The sequence below is a fragment of the Amblyomma maculatum genome, chromosome 3, assembly GCF_055883805.1.
Source record: "Amblyomma maculatum isolate TAMU_Amacu chromosome 3, ASM5588380v1, whole genome shotgun sequence".
In the NCBI taxonomy this organism is placed as follows: Eukaryota; Metazoa; Arthropoda; class Arachnida; order Ixodida; family Ixodidae; genus Amblyomma; species Amblyomma maculatum.
Genome location: NC_139346.1, coordinates 121,614,546 through 121,642,321, shown reverse-complemented (window position 1 = coordinate 121,642,321; position 27,776 = coordinate 121,614,546). Strand labels below are relative to the sequence as shown.

The following is a 27,776-nucleotide window of genomic DNA, read 5'->3' as shown; positions in this document are numbered from 1 at the left end:
ATTGTAGTAAATGCGACGCGGCGGTGCAGAGTAGAATTTAGTGTAGAATGTTTTTATTAGTGCGTTATGATCATCGTGGTTGTGTTGCACACCAAAAAGCCGCTGTCAAGGATCCAACCTGGCACATAGTTTTACAGTTTTAAGCGTACATGATATAGTACTCATTGCACAGATACGGGAGTTTTTTCATGTGCTAGATTGCTATTACTGACTGGAGTGTCTTCCGATCTTTCTCGCGGCTAACTACATATTTTATCAGGCAGTCACACTGTTGGCCTTGGTCACACCGTCAAATCTGCTGTCCCTGCTTTTGAGCATGCATAGGTTATCTTTATCGGAGCAGACCGGTCAGACACGTTCAAATTATTCAGTATTAGTGAATCTTAAATGTTTATTTCGTCTGACCTGCGGGCTACATTTCCCATAAAATCCTAATTATGCATTTAAATTCCTCTACCTGATTACTACGTAACAAAATGAAGCGTCTTTGCCTGGCCCTCTGGGGACAGTAAGGTATCAATCTTTTGGGCATCTTAAACTTAGTTTTTGAAATAAGTGGTGCTTTTTATTGCCGAAAGGTGGCACCACAAATTGCACTGTAACGTTTTGAAGCGGAGTTAAGGCGAGAATATATAGGCATAAAAAGAGGAGGGAAAGCACCTTTTGCACGCTTTGCACATTTTGCACTATCTCTTTCGCTTTGTGTGAGTACATGATTTGTCTTGTCTCTTTCTCCCCCGGCTCGACGCAGCGTGGTTGTGCTCTCCACTTCCCCCCTCTTCCCCTGCTTCCGCCGTCTAGTGGTGAGCAAGTGTAAGCGGTGAGGACCGTCGTCATAAGCAGTGTCGAGAGCCGGCAGTTAGTAGCTCGTCACCCGCCAGCGTCCCACGCCTCTTCCTCCAGCCGAACTTTCATCGAAGCCATGGCAGCAGCATTCCTCGGCAAGTGGAAGCTCAGCGAGAGCGAGAACTTCGATGAGTTCCTCAAGCAGCTCGGTGAGATTTTTTTTTTTTTTCCCCCTCCGATTAATTTACCGCGTTTGGCTACATTCCAAGCGAACTTGGAAAAATTACGACCGGCGACTTGTAGCGCGATTTTTTTATTTATTATGCCGGCTCCTTTGATCACCGACGCCGCCACATTGGCCACATTTCGAACGGCAGTGCTCTTCCCAAAATCACGCCACCCTGTACAAACCGACGTCTCGTGGCCCTAGCTATAGAGCACTATACCCTAGCTCGTGGTTGCCGGTGGTCCGGCCGGGCCATGCCGTGATGCCGTGCTCTGTTGGGAAGCCGAATTTCGGGCATCTCGCTCCAATCGTTCGCGTATGGCTTCTTTTCAGGTGCTTCTACTTCCCGTCGCTCCGGGTGAAATTACGTTAATGAAATTTCGTCCGTCTTTTAATCGGGTTGCCGGCATTCTGGCCGGCATTCTGTGCGCTGCACCTTTCGATCTTTGCAATTCGTCGGCGTCGCGACAGCCGGCGTTGGAAGGCGTGTCACGCGATCTCGCCACGCTGCCGCATCCATCGTATTGACGTTCTAGGCAGTTAGGTCGCTCGGCTTGCTCGTTTGCCGGCGATTGCGTGGTGCGCCGTCCGGAACGCTGGAGAGCTGCCTGCCTTATTGTTCTCAGTCTCGAGAGCAAGCAGCGCAACGAAATTACGGCGCGAACCTGTTCCGCTCGCCCAGCCGAACCGTTCTTTTATATACCGGTTCTCTCGGTCATCTCGAGCACGCACGCCGTCAGTTTTCCCGGCACTTTCTCTCACCACGCCTTTAATGCGACCACCCGTGACTGCCGTTGACCACGAGTTTTTAAAAAGCACCTATTATTGGGAACCGGCTATTCGCTCCCCACCACGCTACCCTAGCTCCCCGACCACCCGGTTATTGTTGCAAGCGCTTTTTGATGGGATCCCTTTTTTTCCTTAAAATTAGCAGTCGTCGATTTTAATGGGGCTTTTAAAGGGCATGACGTCACTGAAGGGTGTGTTCAGATATGTCATTCGCTGAGGCGGAGGGGAACAGCTTACTGAGTGCAGAGTGGGGAATTGTGCAGCTAAGCACAACTCTCCAACGTAATGTTCATGCCTTATTTTCGCATGTTTCTGAAGTTCCCTTATTTGCTAAGCCGCGCAAAACTTTCCACGGTGTTGTATATGGGCCACTCGTCCGAACTTTTTCTCATCTGCTTTTGTCTGCACGTTACACGAGCCTTGATGAAGACAACAAGCTATGATATCGTTCCAAACACGCCCCATATATTTTTTATTTTTTTTACCGTTGCGAAAGGGGGTGGTACCTGGAGCTATCAAACTGTCCCTCCATCTTGGATCCACCACTTACGTCACTCCGAGAATCGTCCATGAAAGCTCGCTCGTTTCTGCCCCGTTTATGTACGTTGATTTCTTGACACAAAGCGCGCGAGATGTAAGGCGAAACATGACTGCATCCGTTTTTCTTTTTTTTTTTTTTTTTGTATGTGACGCCCTCTCGTGGGCTTTTTTCAACAAGTTCTAAATCAACTCGCGCCCCAGCAGGTCGAGTGGCTCGAGGAAACGGTGAAACGGACTTGCGTTGATTGACTCTTCTCTGCTCCCATGCAATGAGCTCACCAGACGGCATTGGCTATATTGTAATTTCAGCCCCCCCACCCACCATCTTTTTTTTTTTTTTTTTTTTTTTTTTTTAAGGTGCATTGCTATGCCGCAGTGCCATTTCGAACGTACTACATACGTGCACATCTTGCAGCTCGTAGAGAAAGTTGTCACAGAAATCGCTTCATCTAAAGCGCGAAAATCGGCTGCCGAAGTTCTTTTCCATGGTGGGGGACGTCATTGAAGAGCGCGTTGTTTTTGCAATCTGTTCACTTCAGCAGAATGTCCGTTAGTTTACCTCCCTTTGCGTCAACATCAAGCACGTGCAGTCTATCCCCCGGGGCGGTTATGGGCTTTTGCCCGAGTCCCGCTGCTACTGACTGCAACGCTGTCAGCTTTCTGCTATGTACCGTCGCCCTGTCTTTGTCACAATTGCGGTTTGTGGCGTTCCTTTTTTTTTCTCCCTTAGTATAACAATCGGTACGGATTTCAGGAGCAAAGTAGAACAGAGGGTTCTTGACTATGCGGATAACCACAACGTGTAGCGAGAGAGCAAAAAAAGAAAAAAATGCCCTCGCAGAATTGCGTACTCCGCACCTAACATCGTCGTCCACGAAATATTCGCTCAGAAGACATACCAGCTTTCGTGAGTGTCCGTACGCTACGCAACTGTCGTGCGCCGGTTTCCGCTAAGTTTCTCTCGAGAGCTGCAACAAATTATAGCAGTGCGTTGCGGTAAGAACTTGAAACTGCGCTGTTGCTTTTCGGAAAGCGTTGCGCGATATACGCGAAATAGGATCGCATATCTATTACATGACTGCACATTTGCATAGCGGTCGCTGTGTCTATTTCCATAAAACGCGGCACCGCGTCAGCTGGACTATAAACGTACGCTGATCGGGGAAAAGGCTGAGTTACGTGCACGCCAAAGAGGAAAAATGTCGCGCCATGAATTAATTGCTTTGAGGAATTTTGAGCAGGTTTCGGTAAACCGGCTCGCGTGACAGGCTTGCAAATGCCCTCGATTCAGTACGCCACGGCAGCGCGCGCCATACGTTGCGTGAGGGATGAGCAACGGTTCGACGGGGCGCCGGTCGGAGCGGGTTATGAAACCTAACGAGTCGTTGCCGAAGGGTCGACATGTTCGGCGCCACGTAGTTTGTGCAACGCTTTCCTACGTGCCTTCACATTCCCAACGAGTCGGGTAGCACCGTTATGCACGGTAGTGGCATTGCGCATCCGTCGCGGGTGGGACTGCAACTCCCCGATTCACAGTTCATGGAATATGACTTCGTTTTTTGGCAATCTGTGCAACATGAGACACCTTTCACTCCTAGGTGGCGCACTTGTAGCACGGGGGTTTGCTCTGCTAAGGTTTAACGACTTCCGCCATTTAGGTGCGTAATAAGCATTGAGCATGTACTTGTGTATAATGCATGTCGGGCGAAGGAAGGAAGGATTGTAATTTTTTCCATAGCTTAGGTCTGTGTATTATAGTCGGTTATAGCATAAGCTTCCCTTCAAAGGAGGCCCTCGAGCCAGTGGCGCAGGGTGATTCTCATGACGTTGTGAATCTTGAGCCTGCTTTAGTTTGACATTGAAGGGTGTAGCAAAAGAGAAGCACTAACTCCTTTGTCGGGTTATTGGCCGCTTCAGGAGGATCGGTCGGGCGTCTGCCCTTCGTTTGAGTTATATGCCTACCACAGGAGTTCGGTGAGAACGTGGCCGCATCTGTCGCGGTTGGCGTGACAGGGTTGATAGGAGGTCGAGAAGTATGAGAACTGGGATTATATTTCCTGACGGACATTCTGATGCTTTCGTTTTTCTCGCCTCTTGAAAGTTTAATGGTATTTAGGATAAAGTGTCCCGCGGTGCTCAGTTCAGCTAGCTACTATTTGCTGCACAAATTACCACTGCAGTTATTTCTTTTGAACACTCATTCCTCTTGGTGAGCAAGATGTCTTATATGCGAGTCATTCATTGTAGTAGTGGATACTATTAGCGCGACACTGCGCTTGGAGCTGCCTTTAAAAACCACTCAGCCCCTGCCCAGAAAACATCTTTGAAAATGGACCAGGAGCGCCCGAGCGAAGGAGTTGGCTCTCGGGCCCAGTGAAAGCTCCTGCGGCAGAACCTCGTTATAAGAAATGTCGGATATAACAAACCGAATGTAACTACATTGTATTCGCAGTGCAGCATTTGAGAACGAACCTATTCGTCCGCCAACGGGCACCTTAGTACATCATTGCGTTCGTACACTTAACCTATACAGTCGCGCTTTTTCCGTGCAGTGCTGATGCTGGCTGCTTGCGCGACCGGATATAACTGTAAAAAGACTGTCAAGGGCCTCCGATTCCCGGTTTGCTCGATCCATAGCTACGCTTGCACCACCTGCAACTGTATATACTTACGTTCGCCACAGCCGTTACAAAATAGTGCGGTTACGACATTGACCTCCTCGGAAGGGTACAGCGCCGTCGTCTCGCCACCTCATGAAGACCCGATTGCGCAGACGCGACCATCATAGCTCGCTTTTCCCATCCGTCGCGTCGGCAGCGCGCTGTTTCGCCCCCTGACCTCTCCCTTTGAAAATCGACGAGGTCATCGCCCCCTTCGCACTTGCCGTTTGCAGTCCACGACTTACACGGTAATGGGGGGGCACAGGTGTAGCCTAAGCGCGCTAAGGTAGCCCGCGACCTCCACCTGTTTCGACGTTGGGCGCCACGCGAATGAGTGCCGCAGCAGCGGAGTCAACCGGCGCTTCATCCATCAGCCGACTTTCCGCTCTCGTTGGATCTATGGACAGGAAGCGCTTTTTCCGCGCCGCACGACCCCCTTCACCATCTGCGGTGGCGGTAGTGGGCGTGCCCTCCTATCTGCCCCGTGCCCTCTCCATCCGTTTTGACTGCTGCGACGCAATCTCTCCGTTGGAGGTGTCGGGTCATGAATGGAGCTGCCGCAAAATTTTGAATACACGCTCGTCGACGATCCCGCGCAAGGGTTGCGTATTCTTCCCCTCTCTCTCCGCGTTCTTGCGACAGTGTCCGTGCTCTTGCTACATCAAAAGTTCTTCGACCGGCAGTCAACTACCAGTACTGCTTCCCAGCGCCAAAAATCCGTGTGGTTTCGTCTCATTTCCCCGCTCGTGCTTTCGCTCGGGCACGGCCGCGTGGTTGCCCACATTCTTTCCTCGCGCCGAGTCGCAGCATGCAGCGCCCGCTGACGTGTCCCAGTTCTTTTTCTTCGTGCGTCTGGAGCCGGGCAGTTGCCTTTGCGGCTGGCGAGGCACCAACGGGGTCCCCTTGTGCAACCGGGCACCACAGGCCGCCGCCGTCTAATTGAGCCGAGGCGGAAACGCGAATTACACCAACGGCGTGTGGCGGGGGCTCGTGAACGCTACCCCCCCTCTTTTTACTTTGGCTGACAAGGCGGCGGCGGCCTGTATGCAGACAGCGTGGCGCTGAGTGCCTGCTCAGGATCTGCCCTCCTCTTCCTCTGTTATGGTTCCTTCTCGTTGGACGCTACGAGTGGGGAGAGGAGGAATTTGACAACTGAACTTGCACGCGGAGCAGTCGTTCTTTTTCTAATTCTGCCTATTTAAACTCAACGAAAAGTCCGCCTGAATGCTGGGTTTTGATACGGGGAGTTAAAGGACTGGCACGATTAATGAAGGATTCATCCGTGCATAGCGTTGGCGCATTTACATGCCTTCTTCCTTTTGACTAATCAGTGTCGTCCTCGTGGACTGTGCACGTGTCTACAGTGTATTCATTAGGGTAGGTAATCCCAAAGACGATTGGACTTACTGCAGTCAAGGATGAGCTGTTATAAAACAGCGTTATGAAATCCGGCTCGCGGAGTGTTCATACTGATCTGCGGCCTCCGCGCAGACCTTGAACAGGACATTTGCGGCCGCCGTCTGTTGGGTTGGAGACGTTCGATAATGAGACCGGTTTTTATACGGTGTTGCAACATCTTGTGATTCCCTTCTAATTATCATGTCATTTTTCCTGCTCGTCATCGGCGCATTTCAAGCCTTTTTTGTCTGGTCTTTCGGTGTGTTGAAAGACCTTGTTCCAGTACTTGGATGTCTAAATAGTTCGCTGCCTGACTCTTTGGCAGCGAATACAGTCCCTAGGCGTTCATCGGTTGCTGCTGTGTGAGAAGTTAACAAAGGTGAAAAGGAAAGCGCCTAGCAGTCAGCACACAGTATAAATTCTCACATGTTTTCCATTCAGTATCAGGCGCCTGTAGTATGAGTTCTTAAAAAAAGCTTGAGGGTAAAAGTATCACTGTTTTGGCCGAAATCGGGAAATGTGGAAAGCACGCATTTATGTAGACGTAGTAGCGTAAGAGGCAAATCCTGTCGCAGCACCGCCTAGCTCAACGCTGCAAATAAGATATTATTAGGAGTGGAGAAAAAGTATAGGTCCTTGCATCGGATATCTCGAGGTTCTGTATGAGTTCAGTGTCGCCGTGTCGATATTCTTCTGGCGAGCTTGTCTAGATATGGAGTTCGACAGAGTGTTTCAATCGTATTGACAATTTCTTTTCGAAGCTGTAGCTCTCGCGTGCAGGGGATAACCGCCCCCCCCCCCCCCCGTAGCTGTGGTTGCCGGCGCAGGACACCTGTATTCCCAGGTGCAATCACAAGTGTTACACTGAAGTTAGATTGAATGCACTACTTCAGGTGTCATTTTGTCCCCCCCCCCCTACACACACACACGCACGCGCACACGCACGCGCACACGCGCACACACACACACACACGCGCACACACACACACACACGCGCACACACACACACACACGCACACACACACGTACGTGCTTATCGTCCCTATGGCGAGTGACAGTGTTTCGCAATGCCACGTTCTCTTACCACTTGACCTGTACCTCGGGGATTGCAGACGCCTGTCAGTGGCGATCATGTGATGCCTCGCCCTTCCACGGTTTCCGGCCATTCATAACTCGCCGTTTCATTATTGTCCGGGCAGCGTGCGCCCCAATTTATTCGACTGTCTGTGGATGCACGGCGGTCGTCAACGCAAGCATTCTTGCTGCCACGTGGAATATCGCACTTCGTCGATATCCGTGCGCTGCCTGGTGCGCCAGAACCCCAGGTTCTGCTCCTTCTAGTTGACCGTGGAGCACGCGTTATTGCATGTCCAATGCAAGCAGAGAGTCAGCGGCCGGTTGCCAATTTCTTTCTATATACGTTTATAATAATTATAAACGGTCGCGTGCTGTACTTCGGGCGGTAATCTGTAGTCCAATTTTCGAATCTCGAGACGCAGAGCTTTTTAAATGTAGAATGCACTCCTACATGTTTACAATATACCGCGGTATCAGCCATGTATCTTTTGCCTTCCCATACCACCATGTAACTTCGTATCCCTTTGTTCAGTCCCCTTCCCCCGCCCCCGAAGACACAAATTACGAAACACTTTGGTGACTAAAGTGGTGAAAGGCGAAAGCCTGAATTCTCTCATACATCATGTCCTGTCGCTCACCTGTCAAGTGGTGGTGAATCTCTCGAAGGTTCGAAGCAATGTGTGCGAAACTGCTATGGAAGTCTCGAAATGTCTAACCATTACTATTGGTTAGTGTTGCACTTTCTGAGTACTGGTTAATGTATGGTTAATGTTAGTTAAAGACCTCTTAACTAGTAATTGATGTTTAGTGATAGTTACAATGACCTCCAAATGCATGGGTTCCTATCGGCATCTGCTTAACTATTTCATTATTAGTCGTAAATTATGAAATTATCTTAAATGCCTTAAATCGTGTTCCGATATCATTCGATTGCTATTGATTAATTATCGATTTAATGGTGATTTGCATATGCCCATACAAGGCATGCACCCGGAACGCGGACACATTTTCTAACGACAGGCTTTCGCCTTAAAATCCTCCCGACGCCCATGGCTGGCGGCCTGTATTGCGCGGGATCAGGATGAGTTTCATCATTTCCCTTTTGTAGATGCATCTACGAAGAGACTTTAATATCGCCACAATTACTTAGGCAGGACGCTGCCCCCAGCGTCGTGCACACCGCTTGCCCCTCCAGTAAGGCCGAAGGCGACGCTGAAGCCCGGCGTCGTCTTCGCCGGTTTCCGCAGCTGTTTTAGCTGCCGCTTCAACGGCAGCATTTGACATTGCGGCGGGAGCAGCTATGCAATCGTACGAATATGCACGCGGCGTCCCTCCTCCTGTCTGGCCATTCCGTCGATTGTTGCCCTCTCTCGCTGGTATTTTAACCGGCATTACTCGTGCACGTCTGCAGCGTGTCTGCAGTGTCACAAGTGCCGCGCGGGAACACTTATCCAGCGTCATCGGAAGCGGAGGTTCTTTCCGCCGGACTGGTGGTTCGTGCAGGGCGACATTGATGAGAATCTGCATCGCTATGTCACGCTGATTACGCCTGCACCAGCCTTTGTTTTAAATCGCGCTTGCACTTCGGAACACGCGCACAACCATTTGCATTTCCTGTCGTCCGCTTTTCGCGTTGCCTTCCGCAGCCTGCCAGCGTGACGTCAAGAGGCTACGTCACCTAGTCGCGTGAACTTGCTCGTTATGAGTTAGGGAAATATGGGGCTCGTACGAAGCTGTGTAGTTCCCGTCTACCTCAGAAAGAGCGACAAATTGGCGTTTTATTTAATCGCGCTAGCATCAAGACTCATGTTTTACACCGAACCCGTCGTCAGCGGTATTGGGAGCTAAAAGTGGAGAGCGTGCCTTCGTAAAGGGGTAACCGTTGTCAGATGAGTTGGCCGTTCGTGCTAAATCCGTTAAATCCAGCACGTGCTTCGCTGGCGAATATATCCCGGATAGTATATTGATGCGGCTCCATTACTCTCAAGTCCTTTCATTAAACGTGCGGTCTATACACATTCTCTCTCCCTCCCTCCCTCGCTTTATTAATGCATATTAAGGCCGCCCACTGCTACCACGCATCCCGCACAGCTGCTTAACGCAACTGTATGTAGTACTGCGGTCTTTAAATTTATTCCTGTTGCTGCCCTCTTGTTTTCTGCAGGTCTCTCCCACAATTTCTTAGCTAATTTTGCGTCTCGTACCATGTGGGCGTTTATTCCGACCAACTTGAGCAAAGTGGTTCACGCTGCATGCCATGTCTCTCCTGCAATTTAGCCTTCAGCATCATCGTCCAGTTGCATGACAGCGGGCTGCTCAGCAGCGCGCTTGCCGCTCTGGCTAATCGTTCAGCACTTGGACACCGTGACTGATCGCGTGCGCAGCGTCCTTTGTAACCGTTGTAACCTCGCACTGTTCCGTTCTGGGTTATTTGTAACCACTGTTGCTTCACGTTGTCAGCATTGTTCCGTTCTGAGAATTCTTGCTGACGTGTATACGACCAGCTCGTTGTGTCGATTTTGCTCTCTTTAGAACCGCCGCAGAACGGCGAACATAAAACTGTCTTGCAACGTCAACCTCGCTTTTCAGGTCATCATCCTATGTTTAGCCTAGTCTTTATCCCTCCTAAGTAAGGCCATTTTATACCCTTTTACCTGTTATCACCGCTTTTTTTCTCTCCCAATTTCCCGTTTAGCGTTAGCCCTGTCGTCGAGGGCCAAGGGCATAAATGCGGCGTAGCCCTTACTTTTGCACAACGCACCAAAGCCCTTGCTTAAAGTGCCGGTGTGCATATCACACCGCCGGGTGCTTGCGATTTTTTCCCTTGGTCGCCTTCCCTTAATTCCTTTTATCGTTCTGAGATTTGCTGGCATGTCGACCATTTGCCCATCAGCTAGTGGCATTTGACAAACATAACTTTCATTGCTTCGTGTACATATGTTATACAGAGAGCTGTTTGATCCAGTGTGACTTTGCGCCATTGAAATATCGTTGGCTAAACGTCGGACTCTCGTTTCAACTGAACACGTCGTCGGGCATGCATCAAGCGTTGTCACTGCGCACGTTCCGTCGTAGTAGTGTATAGCTACGCGCCATACGCACACTCGCGTAGGCAAAGCCCGACACGGCTGCTTATTTGCAGCACTGTTAGCGTCAGCAGCACTGCATGAGCGGCTGTCTGCGCCGTACAATGGTCCATTGTCTCCGGTCTCTGCAGTGTCGCAGTGTCCGCTCGTGGGCGGCACTCGACTCTCCCCCGTCAGTCTGGACTGGCTGGTGAAGTTGCGAGCTGTAAACACCCCCGCGTTCGGCTGACGCGAAGAAATGCTCGTGCGCCGATCTTTGACGTGGAACTTAGAGTACGTAGGTTTCGTCAACGACGCGTGCGAATTGGAACGCTCAGCGGGGTGGAAAATATAGGCTTCCCCAGTCTGCGTCGCGCAAGCATGCCTCGCGACTGCTTGTCTCGGCGATGTTGTGGACGTTCCGGCGCCTTTTTCCTTTTCTTTTTTTCCCCTAAGGCCCGCAACTCTTTCTGCTACGCTTGCGTCACAGCATGTTGTCACCCGATAACTGTTGAGAAAGAGCTGCCCACTTTGCGCGCAATTTTTTTTTTCCTTTTGGTCCTCTGTAACGCATATAAACATTGCTCAGAGCTCTCCTGAGGCTGCAAGAATTTACGGCCTCCGTGTCAAGACGCAGTGCAAGTCGAAAAGACTTGCAGCTGTCAGTTTAATTACGCGCTTGCCTGCCGCGGTGTGCGATGTGCGGGGTCGGGCGTTTACAAGTACTCTATAACCTCCTCCTTTTACACTGTACGTGTGGCCATGTGTTGACAGAGGCTCCTAACCACTCATACATAGAACCGACGCAGCAGATTTTCGGATCACGTCTGCACCCTGTGACTAATTCCTCCAAAAATAAAATAGGACGCAGCGCGCTCGCGTAGTTCATTTTCGCAAATTTTTGCACGGTGGCAAATACGCTGCAGTATACTCGCTAGCCATAGGACTCCCTGTCGATTTATCTTGACGAGGCGCCACGGTGGACGCACGATGCGAGCACCATTCCCGATCGGAGTTTTGCCGCTTCTACTTGCGCGCCCTTCGTCCGTATAGTTCTAGTTCACTCGGTCGGGGCTGTTTGCCAGCATTCGTTAATTATGCCGGAGCCGAAGCAGCTGCGCTCGGCTTTGTGCAGCTGCGCGCTGTCGGCTCTTTGCTTGCTTGCTTCATTTTTTTTCTTCGCTCTCTTTTCATGTTTTCGCGCGTCTTCTGTGCCGGATGTGGCACACGTTGGCCTGCTCTCATCCGCGTGTTCAGATGTTGGAGTGTGTGTGCCATTTGTGTTGCGTGATCAACGACCTAGCCTTTCCCCTTTTCTCTTAACGAGTCAGGGACGCCATTTTTGTGGCGGCGGTGCGAAAATTGCAAAACAGGAAAGTTGAATTTGGTAATCAGCCGGCCGTGCCCTGATTTCCCGTCGCCTTGTTTGTTGCGGTGCTTACGTTCTTTCGTCCTCAGTGTTTTGTGTGTGCAACTCAAAAGGCCTTGAAACGGTTCGCGACAATGCTCGAAGAACATCGCCAGTGGAGATAACGTACCGTCTTTGCTAAAAGTAACCGGGCTTGCAGGCTTTGCTTCTGGCTCGTATTATGGAGATTTCAGCCTTCCTAGGTCAGGAAGTCCTTTATGACAAAGAACTGGACAAGTGTTGGGAGGGGAGCGGGAGAGAGCATTAGTTCTCTTTCATACTGTGTAGGCATCGTCCTCTCGTTGTATACCCTGCCATTGTCTTAGAGGAAGGGGGACTTGGTACACAATAAAGCCCCTTCAGTACAAAAAAGTGCCATGCCCGAGAGTCGCACTTAACTGGTCATCCAATCATCCGTACAGCACCTCCGGCAGAACCCCCCCCCCCCCCTACTCCCCAGAGAATGTAGCGTGTGTGTGTGTGGAAGGGGGGGGGGGGGGGGGGGCTTTTGGGATTCGATGTGGGAGCCCTACCGGGATAAGGGCGCCGCCCAAAACCTTCAGCTTGAGGGTGGCATAAGTGCCCCATGATACTATACCGAGCAGAAGACCTTCCAGCCTGTTTTACCGTTACGAAACCGTTACCATGTACTAGATTTATGCTGCCTATGTTCATTTTTTTTTTGTTCACGCGGCGTCAGTCTCTTGCGTACCGCAACAGTGTCCCTTCTGTAGCAGCAACCTGTGCTGTTGCACCGTGTCTTCTCAAAATGACCGTACGTCGTGCCCTCTCGAGCATCGTGCTCGGGCAGGTCGTCGCCTCGCCCGGCACTGTGCGAAGTGTGCATCCCGTCTCACTAACCACAACGGTTGGCGTAAGTTCTGCCTCGCTCATCACCAGCTGTCGTCTCGCGGGAGGCCCCGTGAAGTGTCCCACTACCCGTCTGCTGCGACGTGCGAACGGACGCGGTCGGACAAGCGGTACACGCGTACTGCGGACGCCTTCCGTTCGCCCTTCGAGTGCCTTTCTGGTCACGCGCGCACGCTACGCGAGACGTTCCGCTGCACTCGGTCTCCAGTAGTCATCCTTCCTCTGCACTCCTCCCTTTCCTTTTCTGGAAGCGCATACGTGAGCTCTGCTGCGTGCTCGGTGGCTGCAGTCGTCACCGCTGCGAGCACGTGCTACGCGCGCACAATCCGGTGGCTGGCGAGATATTCGGTTACGGTGGCGAGAAGGGAGGCCGTTCCAAAGAGCGCGAGTTTCCGTGCGACGACGCCTCCCTCCGTGGTGGGCCCCGTCGGTGACAACGGTGGCGTCCTCTTATCAGGGAGGAGGTTCCTTGTCTTGTCGCCTCCGTGGCCTTCGCACCGCATGCTGATGAGCTTCGGCACGAGCTTTTTTGTCTTGTCGCTAGACGGAGGGAGGGGATGTACACAGCACGAGCTGATAAGGAGCCACTTCCATGGTGGCTGTCGCCACTCTTATACCCTGCTTCGCGAGGCGCTCTATCTTTGGCCACGGAGATTAGCGATGGTTGCCGTGTTTTTACTGAGGCCCGCGCTGATCCCTTGCTCAGTGTACAGACGTGGCCAATGGCCTGGCAACCCTGGCTAGTTTCCTTAGCAAACATCTGCAGTGTGGGGGAGGCTGCATTTTAGCTGCGGTACTCCGTTCGCGCTTTAGTGTGGATCGGTTACTTAAATAATCCACGTCTTTCTCACTGGCAATTTCTTTAAACCGCTTCTGATGTCCATTTTTTTTTTTTTTTCACGTCGGCCTCATAGACGTCCTAACCATTGTTCCCCAGTAAGGTTCGCGGTAGATCTTATGTAAGTCGGTTCAGTGACTCTCTGGGTATATTTTTCTTTGTGGCGGTGCATATTTCCGAAGGAACGCGTCAATATTATAGAACCATTCAAAGCACACGTACATTTAGAGAAAGTATGCTGGATCTTTTATCTATATCTGTGTAGTCGGTAAAAGAAAGCGCTGACGCTCGTGCTGAGCACCAAAGTACACTAGGGAGTATGAACATTCCGCATAACGATTACTGGAAGCTCTCGCATTGGGCGTGGGCTCCTTACACATAACCTCATGCACGCATGAAACGGGGACAACCTCTTTCTGATAGGAAGTGGTCACATTCGCAGGTTAGGCTGGTATGGTAACTCCGGTTCGAAAAGAGTCGCGCCTGAATCCGCGATTTCTGCCCAAGTGCGGTGCCCAAGTGCAGCCATGGCCGCACTTGAGCGGCGGCCACTGTTGTGCCGGTGGGGTTATCACACAGTAGCCCACCGTTAACAGGGTTGTGCCAAGGAGTTAGTTGCGTAACGCTCGTCACCCGTTTCGTGAACGAGGGCTGTCAGCTCCCTGGGCGGTAGCGATGAATCAGAGTCGGCGTTGGTGAGATGAAGAAAAAGCTTTATACACTATTTACAGGCATTTTTAAACGAGTTTGGCTCTGGGGCCGAAAGCTAACATAGCCATACGCGACTGTTTTCGCGCAGCGACGGCTGGGGAGATTCCGCCGCGCCCGCTCTCTCGTGGGGCGAACTGCTCCCGGAGTCCCGATGGAAACACTTGAGCCTCCGTAAACCGAGAAACCATTGACGCTCAAATCGTCCAATCCGACGGCAGCACTTTCGCAGGGCCAATGGGAGAACTTGCTGCGCTCTTGCTTCAAATATACCGCGGGGCGAGAAGGGGTCCACCGCCAGGGCCACGGCGCCGAGCTGTCTGGATGCTCAGCTCATGTTCAAACACGTCGCTTCTCTCCCCTTGGCACGGCTCACCTCCAGTGCACCGGTGCTTTGCACGGAAGTATCCGGATTTTGTGAAGGAGGCGTTCGCCGGATAAGTTTGGCGTCCGGCTGAATTTCTGGGCGGCTTTGGCCGGGCACAACACCACATACGAAATCTCGCCTTCGCGGCATTCCTCCATTCCTGCGCCTCCGCCTGGTGAATTAGTTGACACGCCATTCGCCTTCCGTTTAGGGAACATTGAGAAACTCTCAATACGCCGTGTCTTACTTTTTTTCCAGAAAATGAGAGAAAGAAAAAAGCATTTCGCACTATTTTGCTGTATTGTTTTTCGTCCAACTTGCTCCCAGAGGAGAATGCTGTAGTCTTACCAGGAGTTTGTTATATTCCTAAAATAGCGAAATGTCATGAAGGAACGCTTTATTAAAACGGCAAATGCAGCAGTGAGACTTGTGTGGCGCATGATAGCCGAGGAACGTCATCGACAAATGCTCCAATAAAGTAGTTTTGTCGTTCCCTGTGTAGAGTTTTCTTTCCTTGATTCTTTCGGTATCATTTGTGTTTGAGTCGGTGAGATCTCAAATGTTTCTTTTATCATCTTTTTTTCTGGTTTTAGTTCTTGTATTCATGGTCAGCTTTGTAGTGTCTGTCATGCGCGATGTGCATGTTTTTCCCTTTTGCTGAAATCTCTGCACATGTTTCTCTTTTTACAGTTCTCTGATTATGTTGAAATGTTGCTTGCCCGACTGTTTTTTCTTAGTTTTGTATAAAGATAACTATGACTAGTAATCACATACCTCACATACCACTGTTATCCTGTTTTTATTCTACCTTGATTTGCTTCCACTTCCTCCCTTCCCTTTTGTAATGCCCTACTCGGCCTTTAAGGTATTTCAAAAAATATAGTCCGTCAGCACAGCAGTGCGGTGCATGATAGCCTCGGCTGCTTAGGAGTCGTAAAACGTGGCCAGTTCTTTATTTTCTCTCTACAGTCTCTCTACAGTGTCCTACTCTTTGTGATATTTTCGTATTTCTATAGCACTGTTGTTTAGGCATCCAGTACAACTTAGCTAGACACTTCGCTGTCGTGATCCTGTCGTCGTCTTATATTTTTCCTTGAATACGGCGTCCCTATAAACACGCAAAGCGTTATGACGTAATAAACAGAGCTTAATTTTCAGCTTTCACCTGAAAATTGTGACGTCCGCGCCCAGGGTTGCTCGCTGCCATTGGAAGTGAATGCGGATCAGCGTAGCTTCAGACAACCACGCTGAGAAATCCTTATATATTCTCTTGCGAAACCGGTCGCCAGTGGTTATACCTGTGTATATTTCTTGGCTCTTGCTCAGTTTTCGGCAAGAAGGTTCCCTCCGCTGTTGCAATGCCACCAATCCGTTGAAGAGAAATTCGTATTGACGAGTTACAGCGGAAAAAAAAAAAAACTTTCGCGCAAGTGTTTCGTGCGGCTTCTTGGCTTTTTTGCAAGTGGGGAGCCAAGCATCAATGATCACAACTGCTTTCCTTCTACCTCCTTCTCGGCAGGCGTGGGGTTGGCGTGGCGCAAGCTGGGCCAGACGTCCAAGCCCACCGTCGAGATCAAGGCTGAGGGCGACGACTGGTCCATCAAGACCCACACCATGCTCAAGACGACCGAGCTCAAGTTCACGCTCGGCAAGGAGTTCGAGGAGGACCGCATGGACGGCACCAAGGTCAAGGTACGCGACGCCCTTGGGGCTGTAGTCGACCACGTGTCCAATGCCAAAATGCAGCTGCGAGACTGCTTTCGCGAGCCTAACCGTGTATTTTGGTGGCGAAGGCCTTGCTCGTCCACATTACCAACGGAGCCATGGCTGCGGCGAATGTGTCTAGAAAATGTGGCCCCGAAAAATGGCCGTGACGTCGTCGGGACAGTCCATGTGGCAAGCGGTACCATAGTAATTGCAGTGTACACGTGTGACTACCTCCACATTTTAATACATCTCAGGCCCTCTTGTTCGCGACACGTATACAACATTGAAGTGCCCTCTAACTTTTATAGACAGCATGGACGCAAGGCACGGCAGAGTCCTCGCGAGCCTTCGATCCTGTTCAGCAGGGTGTGATTCAACTCCCGACGATTCCTTCGCATTAGCCAGAACTTCTCAAGCTGTTCACAGCTTACGAAGATACTCGCAAATTACAGTGGGATGCCTTTTATTGCCGAAACCAGATCAAAGGAACCACCACTTCAGTGCGCTCAAAATCAATGCGCTCGAGGAAACTGTGCACCCCCCCCCCCCCCCCCCTTTTTTTTTTTATTTTCATAGATACGTCTGCTTGATACCTTCTTACAGCGTCTTCCGGCTAGGCGGGCTGCTCTCGAAGGGCCGCATTGTCTTTCTAGCAGCTCTTGGTTTTAACTTGCCGCTGTAGTCTGCCGCTACTGTGCGTTCGTCAATACGCATGTGCAGATCACCCCGAGGGCGACGGGTCCCGTCAAGTGACGGCAGATTTGGCACGCAAGAGCCAGTCAGCGTCTGTGCTGCTGACGGCGCGTGCGGTAGCGGTAGACGGTAGCCGCATCTTATCCATGCTGGTTCTTCCTGGTGGCGCATTGGAGGGGGCTGTAGGTTCTCGCCAGACATTGAAATGCAGCGGCATCGCATTCAGGTGAAGCGTGGGTTCCGCGAAAGGCTTACACTGCGGTTCTGCTTCACTCGCAGATGCCAGTATTTCTGGCTGCTCCTAGAGTCCCCGGCCGTCCGGCGTTGTATTTATAGCGCTTCCCGCGAAAAGTTGCTCAGGTGCGAGGCTCCTTCCGCGGCGCTGTGGTGGCCTGTCGGCGGAAATTTGAATACCCCCTCCTCTCCACCGCTTCCACGTCTCTTTGAACAGAGACGGCAGGGGGTCAGTGTGGCGCGGCCGTCTCCAAATAGCAGTTAGAATGGTGCGTCTTCTGTTAACGGAAATTGCGCTGAAACGCGTGAAACGACGGGTAACCGTTATCTGGAGTAGCTAGCGTAGTGGTCCCGTATTGGTTCGTCGCAGGCCGGCCTTCCGGTGTGTACTCGCCAGAGCTCTGCATATATATATATATATATATATATATATATATATATATATATATATATATATATATATATATATATATATATATATATATAAGGGCCCGGTCGCTTCTGGGTTACGTTAGCCGCTAGCAGCGCCGCTTCGGCTGAAACGTGAAACGAAAGATTAACTCTCTCACATTTAGTATAAGTTTTGCTTTCATAAGGCCGAAAGCGGGGATAATGAAAACGTATGATGCAAGATTCAGCACTTGGTGACCTCTCGGTTGTCAATAACGCAGAGCTCTTGGAAAATCCTGCGATAATAGCGGCTGTATCGCTTAGCGGAGAATGGCCGTATCGCTTAGCGGGATAGGGACATAGGCGCTAGTGCACATGCCCAAAACGTTGGTAGTGGTTTGAAAAGAATGTTGCCGGCCGTGGAACTACTGGATCATATCATAACACCCGGTAGTTAGGGAGAGAATAGCGAGAAGTAGAATAGCAAGAAAGGACGAGGAGAGAATGCTCAGAAAGCCAACCTCCCTTTTGAGTCCTGCCAGACTTTACAGCAGGTACGGCTGAGATTACTCCTCCAAGGAATGGACAGCGCTCGTTCGTGCGCCAAGAAAATGTCATCTTCGTATTGTTTCTGCAAATTCTTAGAATCGTAGATTTTTTTTTTTTTTTGGAACTGCTGCGCTAATCAATCACCGGGATGACTGTTCCCGGTGTTTAGAGCTCCAGGTTGTTGCGGTGTAGTAGGTGGTTATTTTGTGATTAGGCGTGTTATTGCGGTTTAATTATGCATAGCTTTCGGCTGGTTCGAGGAACTACGATATTGGTCGCGTCCTTGATTCCATAACGGTAGTAACGTTTAGCGGACCCCGTTGTTGCAGACTCTTAGAACAAGGGCCGACCACGGAGGTAGGAGGTCTTGGGGCCAGTAAAAGAACCGCGTTCTTCGTTAGGATCAGTTACCGCTTCAGTGCGCACGTCTAATCAGTTACTGTTAATGACTGCGTGTCTTGCGTGTGCTTCTCTTACCCTTGCAAGGTCGGCCACTTTTGCAGGGAGAGCTCATGGAACGTTTGATGGCGTTAAGTCGCAGAGAGTCACACTAGAGCGGCGTTAAAACCACGTCGTCACTTAAATTTCCGGGCAACCGTGGCGCGAAACGAAAGCGCAGCTGCAAGCGTGCGTGCACTGCCCCACCGTATGCATGCTTCAGCGAACTCTTTCTCGGTTTCTCTACCGTCTCCCCGTCAGTCTCACCGCCCAGCGGCACCACGGGTGCTGATGGCTGCTCTTCTGGGCTCCGTCACTGCGAGCTCGGCAGCGCGGTACCCTTCGTCGTCCACCTCGCATCTCGTGCGTGGCGTGGCCCGAGACGAAAGTGGTCATTGGCATCCGCCGCAATCCTCTCGCGTGAGCGTTCGGTTGAAACTTTAGCGACTTCCGTACCGACTGGCCGCATCGCGTCTATGTAATTGATTTAGCTTGCCGTGATCCGCGATCCGCCACCGTGACTCTCTACCGAGCGTGGGCGGGGCGCTCAATCCGATTGGTCCCGACGCGGTAGGTTTATGTGCAGACATCCAGTATGTGGCGCCATCTATCGGCGTCAAGGGATCTGGGCATGCGCAATGGAACGCGCGGTGGCGGATCACGGTAGCGGATCGCGGATCACGGTAAGCTAAAACTCTCTAATGTCGACGATTACTGCGATTACTGAAACCGGCCGGCGGCGTTCTCCAAGGGCGGCGCAATCGTCCGTGGCCTCGATGACTTCGGATGCGCGAGCGAATGCCGATGGTCGGAGCTTTCCTCCGCTTGTCTTGCTCCTCGTTACGTTCGCACTTTTCGCCGCTTGGCAGCTTCCCGTGTGTTGGTGTTTGTCGGGGACCGAGTTATCGCACCGCAGTAATTACGGACGCTCTTTCTTGGCGGCGATTCTATGTGGCGGGAAATATCGCATTTTGAAAAGGAAAAGAAAATCCAGACCTACTGAACTCCATGTACGTTTACTTCCGCTGCGAAAGCAGTGTTGCTTGGTAACCTTGGTGTCGTTTCTGTTGGGTGAGACAGGGCACATTTGGGGGAAGTATACCGGCTTTCACCCGATCACTTTGCCTTCGAGATGGACTTCAGCCTCCCACCGTTTCATGCCCTCCGGCTGCAGCCCTCGGAGAAAGTATAATCGGTGCAAGTGCTGCTGCTATCGGCTGCCAGCACCGTTGCGTCATGCTCTCGTTCCTTGCACCGTTATGGGGCTGGAAAAAACCCCTGCGTATAACTAGTCTCCGGTTAAATTTTATGGCCGGAAATAGGATTCAATGAAGCCACGCGCACACGGGGGCGATGAACAAGCGCCTCTAATGACCCGCGCCTCTTTTTATCGAGCGCTGATACCAATTCCATGAGCTGTTCCCGCCGCCGCCGCCGCCGTTGAACCCTCTGTTTCCGCACCGCCGCGGTCTCTGCTCTTCGTCGTCCCTTTAACGGGAACCACGTGTTCGGCGCCATTACTCATCGACGCTCTTGTCCCCCCTTGCGACTGCTGTCGGCGCCGCGACTGGGCCGGCGGCGAACACAATGGGCCCACCCTATATTCTCCTCGACGCGCTCTTTGAACCTCAATCTGTGGTATGGCTCGTCGCGCACGATCTTTTTCCTCAGCCGGCGTGTACTCGGTGGCAACTTTGTCCCGGAATGCCTCGCCCCCGCGCCCCCCTTTTCTTTGTGTGCACTGGGCGCCTTCCTTTTCTCAAGCACACCACGAGGCCTACAGCTGCAGCTCGATGAAAGAAGGCGCGCCACTGGAAGGCTACCCGGGCAGCGAGCGGTGCGTGCGCGACCGATAATGAAAGGTGGCTAAAAATCGCATCGGTGGGCGGTTTCGTTCGCTTTGTCGCGGCCCCAGCTCTATCTTGCTCCGGGAGACAGTGCACTCGGCGATCTGGGGTCGCCGCCAGTGCTCCTGGACGATGTTGAACGGGGCGCGGGGGATAAGTTCACGTGCCTCGTCTTGCTTTTTTTTCTCCCTTTTCTCTCCATGTTTGTTTGCTCTAGAGTCTGTTCTTCACGTCCGCAAAAAGTGAGTTTGTTGCGTGGGCGACTACTTTGCGCTTTTTGCGAAGCACCGATACTGCAGTTCTCGAAGGGGCGCGAGTGTCCGTTTTTAGGATGCGCGGGTTAGTTGCGTAGCGATAACCGTGCCACTGCCGATATCTCTCGACACTGGAGGGGCCCAACGGTGAAAGGGCGAGGTTTGCACATACGTGACGGCCCCCTGCCTCCTTATCATCATGGCTCGGTTGTCCTAGTTCTGTCGCTGAGAGTGCTTTCTTCGAGAGGAGTATGCGATCAATACTGCACTTGAGCATGGAAGGTCTCCGACGTACCACGTGACATTGCCTCTAGCGCAAAAAGAAATGCCACTTTGTCCATGACAAGCATGCGTCTATGACAGGTATGAGTGCGATTGAGGCGGGCATTTACAATTCGGCCTGTGCCCTCTTATTCTCAACTGCCAAGTTGCTCTACGAACAGTCCGGAAGGAAGCCCAGCTTTACTTTGTTAGGGCGGCTTCAACTAGATCTCACCCCCTGATAAATCGATTTATCCGGTTCCGAAGTACGATTCCCTCGGCGCGGCATAATTGCCACGGTGATAATTGGAAGTCGGGTGCGATAAGCCTCATGCACCGAAGAACTCGAGGTGTTATATACGGTCTAATTCGAGTCCCCCGCTATCAGAGACCCCAGTGTATAGCTCTGGAACCTAATGAGTCACTCGTTGAAATGACTCATCCGACAATATAGCCTTCTGAAATGAATTTCTGGTATACGCGCAGAGTGCTCGCGGAGTCCAAAGCACAGGCGCTTGACAGTCCTGCGCACTTCGGCGTTTTCTTTACAAAAAAAAAAAAAAAAGAGCGCCTGTTATAACCGCTCCGAGGACAGTATATTTGTGGTGGCCTTACCACGTACTGGCTGTGATGGTGGTCCAGTGCAGCAAGAGTGTCTTTACTTGATCTTGTTTGCTGCTGGAAAGCGTAGTAGAAGCTGTCACTCGTTACCTTTGATGCATGGCGTTCGTTGCTTACGCAAGACAATAAGCTTCCCGCACTGAATTCTGGGACTCCTCTTTTTTTTTTTATTTCTAAATTGCTCATTACTTCTAACTGCGCTGCGTTTGATTTCAAAGCGCTCTCCTTGTCCGCCGATCTTGACTCTGGGGGGAATTTCGCGGATTGTTTTTCTCCCAGAGCTATTTCCCAGTCGCGTCGTCCTCTTGCGTAAGGTTCTTTCGTACGGTTAGTCAATTGCTAACAGATTGAGCTTGCCGTAGACGTACTAACGTATACACGTATACCGGTGACGTGGGCGTATACTTGCCTCCTTCACGTGCGGTGATTCTGATGCAACTACCGGGCAATGCACCGCAGTTTTTTTCTGCGCATGTCACATATACGCTATTGGGGAATCGGCCGGGCATTAAATACAGGTGCGCGGCTGTCTGCGTTAGCTGCAGGGTACTGCGATCGCGCGATGTAGAAGGGCTTTTGACCGCGTCTTTTCATTCTTTTTCCTTTAATACTATAATTGCTGCTCTGAACATCTGCTTCGTCTGCTCTCTATTCCGAGATTGAACGCGTTATTATCGCAGCTGTCGAGGAAAGGACAAGCAGAAAGGAGCTCGGCAGTGAACGCGCTATTGTGAAACTAAGTATAGCGGTCGAAATTTTATCCTGGCTTAGTTTTTAGGGCGTCGCGCATAGCGCTTATGTAACGTAATTGTGCCGCTGGTATACTACTCTGTGCCTGCCTGGAGGAAGCGTTAAAACATGCCAGCGCCTCGCAGCCTGCCACCTTTGGCAAAGTGTTTCAACGCGGCCATATCGATTCGCCTGCCGAAAAGCACCTTTCTATCCTTCACATTTAAATGACTACATTATGGACAGTCTATGAGAAAAAAAAAAAGAGGGGGCTTTAGCAGGGACGTCATGTTTCTGCTGGAGCGTTCCTTCGATCCCCCCGTCTGCCGAACGACTGGTGTGTTGCTGCCGGCTTTCATTCATCCGTTATGTTGGCGGTTGTACTAGTATAGAGTATGTTTGCATTTCGTTGCAAAACAGCGAGGGGCGATCTGGCGCAGGAGTAGTGCTGCAACAAGCAGCAAGGAGCAGCGAGCGTGTCGGTGACGCCCTGGCTGGGTATTAGGCACTCTTCGCGAAGTTTGGCTCCGGGTCGAGTTGCAGCTCCCGGCGCACTCTGGGCGCGGCATCTTCATTTCGGTGCGTACGCCCGCCTCGTGTCGGTGCGCACAAAGGCACGGCGCCGACGGTGTGAGAAACGTTTTCCTATCCAAACGTTGTTCTCGTCGGCGCGTGTCTCATCGCATACGCATCGGACGGCGAGCGGTCTTTAGCGGCCGGCAGCTTGGCATTGTTTTCCTCGTCCCCGGCTACCGCCTGTTTTGTTTCCTTGCTTGGCCATCATTCCGCAGCTCTGCTGATTACCTTGTTTCGGGTCTGCATCTCACGTGGTGTACGCCTGGCGGCGCCGGTTATTGTTGCGCGCTTCTCCGTCTCCTCATCGCATTGTCGTTTCCCGTTCTCTATAGCAGGCTGAATTTCCTGGTAGGCTGCATGTTTAGGCCTCCGGGTTCCACTCGGGCTGCCGCAGCCTTATCGGCGGGACTCCGTTCACTGTTTGCAGTGAGGTGCACGCGGTGGCTCTTGAACTCGAGTGGGCAGTTCGTTCTCCCCTCGATAATGGACGGCGCTTCCTTCGCACACGCCGATAAAGATGCCGCTCGGCCTTCTGCCACCGCGCAGCGCCCCGTCAGGCGTGGAGCGAACGGAAGCGCCAGTCTGTGCCAAAATGAAGGTGAACCCCGGGAGGCGGACAGGTAGTACACGATAATAGCGTTTCCACTCAGTATCCGGCGTTGGCACAATGGCCATTGTTAATTGCGCACTCAATCGGGCGCCCCCGCGTGGAGTGCGTGTGACGCCCCTCTCGCGAGGGCGCCCTTAATCTGTCGTCGTCGTCGTGGCTATTGTCTTTGCTTTCTCTCTCTCACTCCTTTCGGATTGTTTTGCCGCCTCTGCGTGCACTTTTGTGGTTAATCGCCCCTTGTCGTCGATTATGGCGTTTATGCGGGAATCCACTGCAGCGCCTCGAACATTTAGTCGAGGCAATGTACGCTGATAACGTCTGTTTCGACCTGCTTGCTTGCTTTTTTTTTTTTTTTCCTTCGCGAGCATGCGCGGCGGAGCTTTTATCTACAGTGTGCTTAGTTCGGTCGTAAAGCCACCGCCTTGTGATGTCCGCGCCGGTTTTCACCTCGTAAAAACGCTTCTCGCGGCCTTCACTACTTCTTTCCCGATAATGGAGCATCGCCTGCTTCCTCTCTTTGCGAGGTAGTGCTTCCCTCTTTCCTTCAGGCTGAGAAAGACTAACTTTTTTGTACAAACCGCACGAAGTGTTGTGGGCCAAGTAGTGGAAGGCAACGGAAATTTTAGGAACTTCAGAACAAACCGGTGTCGAACTTTCGACCTCTTGACTGCTCGAGCAGGCGATCGCCAAGCGCGCATTGCTTCGGGAGGGATCTTGCAAACCTATGCCTCCTGCCGATCGTTTCCGATACTGAAATCGGTACGACTGCCACAGCGTATATCAGTTTCTACAGCGGAATGTTATGCAATATATGTCGCTGTGGAGCCAACGAATCATGAAAACATCAAAAACAGCATTATTTACACTCTTTAATTGCAATAACCTGTAATAGCAATGCTCATTGCAATAACCTCTAGGAATGCTGTCGAGCCACTGACAGGAAACATAATACCTAAAATAGTAAAAGTCGCGACACAAAAGCAACCAGTAAAGGTTTACTGGGTCTCCAGTCAGTTATTAGGGATAATGACAGAGCAGATCGGATACGCTGCAATGGCTAGAACCATGGAAATAAAACAGGTGAGCATGCCACACAGGGATTGCATGAAATTAGCGTGCCGCAAACTAAGTGAAGTGGCAGGCTATTTGGGGGAAACGAAACAATCTGCATTCCATGAACCAATAGAGAAATGCAGATCATGTCAACGTCTGGAACGCTTCATCTCTGTAGTCTTATGTCGTCTACGAATAAGCACACATATCTTGCGCACAATTTTTTACTAACAAAGAAAGACAAACCTGTGTGGGAATTCTGTGCTGATGAGCTCACTGCCAATCACATTTTAATCACATGCACAAAACTCGAAGACAAGAGGAAAAAAAAACATTTTACCTTATTTTACTCAACTCATCCCATTTCAACCAGCACTGCTTTTAGGAGAACGCGCACTTGTTTATTTTTCTCAAAACGTTTTTCAAGAAATCAATTTTTTCTGCAACTATAGTAATCCTGATATCCGACCCTATGTTTAGCTCATGATAGCCGTAGTTGTTAATGTGCCATAAGACCTAATATAAATAATAGTGCCCATTCCTAAGACCAACTGCAGTCGGCCTTGACGACGTGTCCCAAGCATACCACTGTTGAGGAACGTTGTGCCTGACATTAAAATTACTCGGACGATTGCGTCGCGGAACTAACGCAGTTCTTTATTCTCTCTCGTCTTGCAGTCTCTAGTGACCCTGGATGACGGCAAGCTTGTCCAGAAGCAGTTCGGCGACAAGGAGGTCACCATTGTCCGGGAGGTCAAGGACGGCCAGCTCCATGTGGTAAGCGCTTCAGTCTTACGCCACTGGAGTATATATCCATTGCGGTGGTCGTGCAAGTGCGGTGCTCCGAAAGCAAGCCGCACGTTACGATTTTGAGCTTGATGTGGTCAAATGTAATACTTTTACATACATATTTTTGCACGGTAATTGCAAGTTAATGGAATACTTTTAAAAGCGCAGCAAATTGCCAGGCAAAACTATCGTACCAAAGTAAACGCAGGTGGGCAAAACCGAAAGAAACCAACGGGTATGTTTCGATTACTGTGCGTGTGCGTGTGTGTGTGTGTGTGCACTCCTCACATAACGTAATAACGTGTGTATAGTGTGTGTGTTTCGCTGGGAACTTGCGATGTTGTAATCAGTTACTGAGCTTACTGATGTGGTCGTTCTAAAGTAAGATTCGCGCAAGTTTCACCACACTATTTGCTGGGTACTATCAGATTCCAAGGAAAGGAAAGCTTAGAAGGGGCCGGCAAAAAAAAACTAGGTCGGAGGATAAGGTTAGGAAGTTCACAGGAGTCAAGTGGATGCAGCTAGCACAGTACCGGGTTAATTGGACAATATGTGAGAGAGGCCTTCGCCCTGCAGTGGGTCTAGTCCGGCTGATGATTAGCTGGAAATTTTGTCCATCAATTGAGACAATTCAAAGACTACAGAACATTTCACGACTCTCGCAGAAACCGGTTTCACATGGGCTGTTAAGAGTTTTCAACTCCTGTGCTACTGGAGCAGCCCAGCGCCCTAACATGCACTCTTTCAGCGCACTCATTTTGCCTCCCTGCTCATGGCTTTTCTTTCCTTCCTTCCTCACCCGTGTGTTTAGACATGCTCCCTGGAAGGAGTCACCGCCCTCCGCAAGTACCTGAAGGAGTAAGCATGGACCTCGATCTTTGAGCCGCGGGTCCGGGACGCGGAGGTCTGGGCCACTGTTCCTAGACTACGCACCGTTTCTCAGACTCCCGTGCGCTCCGCGGTGTGCTTCCACCGGCGAGGATTCCAGTTGGGCCCACGGCCGAAGTCTCTTCGAGTCCTGTGGTTTCCCGGCACGCTCTCTCTCGCAAGCTCCGATTTCTTTTTTTTTTTTTTTTTCTGTGCCCAAAGACTGTCCGTGTGTGCTTCCCGCCGTGTGTATTTTTTTCTGTTCCACAGTTTAATATCCTTGAACTGAGGTTGCAGAGGGGTTGCGTTTTTGTCGCTTCGTCTTTGACAATCTCATTACGAAGGCCCAAAAATAAAATGCGGCATGCGATTTAAATATTTAGAATTTCAGTGGAGATTTCTTGTTTAGTCTCTCGGGAATTTGTTTTCCACCGTTTGGATTGTTCTGTCGTTGGCCTACAGACATCTTGTTGGTCACGTTGCCATTCATTCCTCCTTTTGTACCCGAAGAGATTTGTGTACGGTATTTTTACCAAGATCAAATAAAGTGTCTTTTTTGACGTTCGTGGCATTTTTTATTTCTTTGCGAGAGTGCATCAGCTAGCAAGTGTAAATTTGAATTGACTCTTTCCACGCAGTTATTGAAATCGGGTGAACGGTTAAGTTAGCGAGTTAACTGATTGGTAAATGCTTGTAACTGACGAACGCACTGTTTGCCTTTTGGTGCACTCTCATAGAAGTAGCCAGGGGTACGTAGGTTTTATGTGTGGTTTGAAAACTCAATTAAGGGACAGCAAGATGTGAGGAAATCTGTTGCCGTCATGTCAAATCATTGGGGATTTCTTTCGAATTTATGTTCATATGAGCAAGGCTTCCTGAACGTTTTGAGCAACATGTATTTAGGGAAAGTTCGCTTTAGCGTCAACTACAGCAGCCGAGTTTCAAGTAACGACTGATCAGCGATCAGGTGTTGCAGAATTGTCGCGTACCTACTAGGGTGGGTAGTGGATGATGGATGAGTTTCGTATTATTGTGACTAATTTTTTTTATTGCTAACCTAATAATACCATCTGCTACAACGAGCAGCTTGCAAACCTTGTAGGGCAGCTTCAGTCTGGGGGAATGTGTTTTGGGTTTAGGTTGAGACTACTCTCCAAAGCGACTCGGGTTGTAAGAGGTGCCGTGGTGAGGGGCTGTGGATAATTTCGACCACCCAGAATTTTTTGACGTGGGCTGGCACTGCACTATATGCTGGAGCTTCGCGTTTCGCTTCCCTTTCAAGAATGCATTTCCTTGGCGTCTGCTTAACCGAAAAAGCAAGGTCCCACATGATTTTTCAATTTAAAATATTTCGCTAGTGAGATTAAAGCCCCTCTGCCCTTCTCCCTTGCAAATCCGCCCCCATGCGCAAAGGTGACTGTGCCAC

General features: G+C 50.7%; 1 protein-coding gene across 1 annotated transcript; it reads left to right on the top strand.

Moving 5' to 3' along the window:
- The first annotated feature begins 806 nt into the window (after window positions 1-806).
- fabp (fatty acid binding protein) lies at window positions 807-26,914 on the top strand. The gene is made up of 4 exons (XM_084597935.1): window positions 807-995; window positions 16,252-16,424; window positions 25,373-25,471; window positions 26,295-26,914. Exons 1-4 carry the CDS (start codon window positions 923-925, stop codon window positions 26,343-26,345), a joined length of 396 nt encoding a protein of 131 aa, XP_084454061.1. The 5' UTR covers window positions 807-922; the 3' UTR covers window positions 26,346-26,914.
- Window positions 26,915-27,776: the final 862 nt, after the last annotated feature.

Bases quoted from the DNA above. Each gene is read 5' to 3' on its own strand.
- fabp (XM_084597935.1), top strand. From the start codon at position 923: ATGGCAGCAGCATTCCTCGGCAAGTGGAAGCTCAGCGAGAGCGAGAAC. The intron at 16,425-25,372 runs GTACGCGACGCC...CTCGTCTTGCAG, and splicing joins TGGACGGCACCAAGGTCAAG to TCTCTAGTGACCCTGGATGA. The intron at 25,472-26,294 runs GTAAGCGCTTCA...CCGTGTGTTTAG, and splicing joins AGGACGGCCAGCTCCATGTG to ACATGCTCCCTGGAAGGAGT.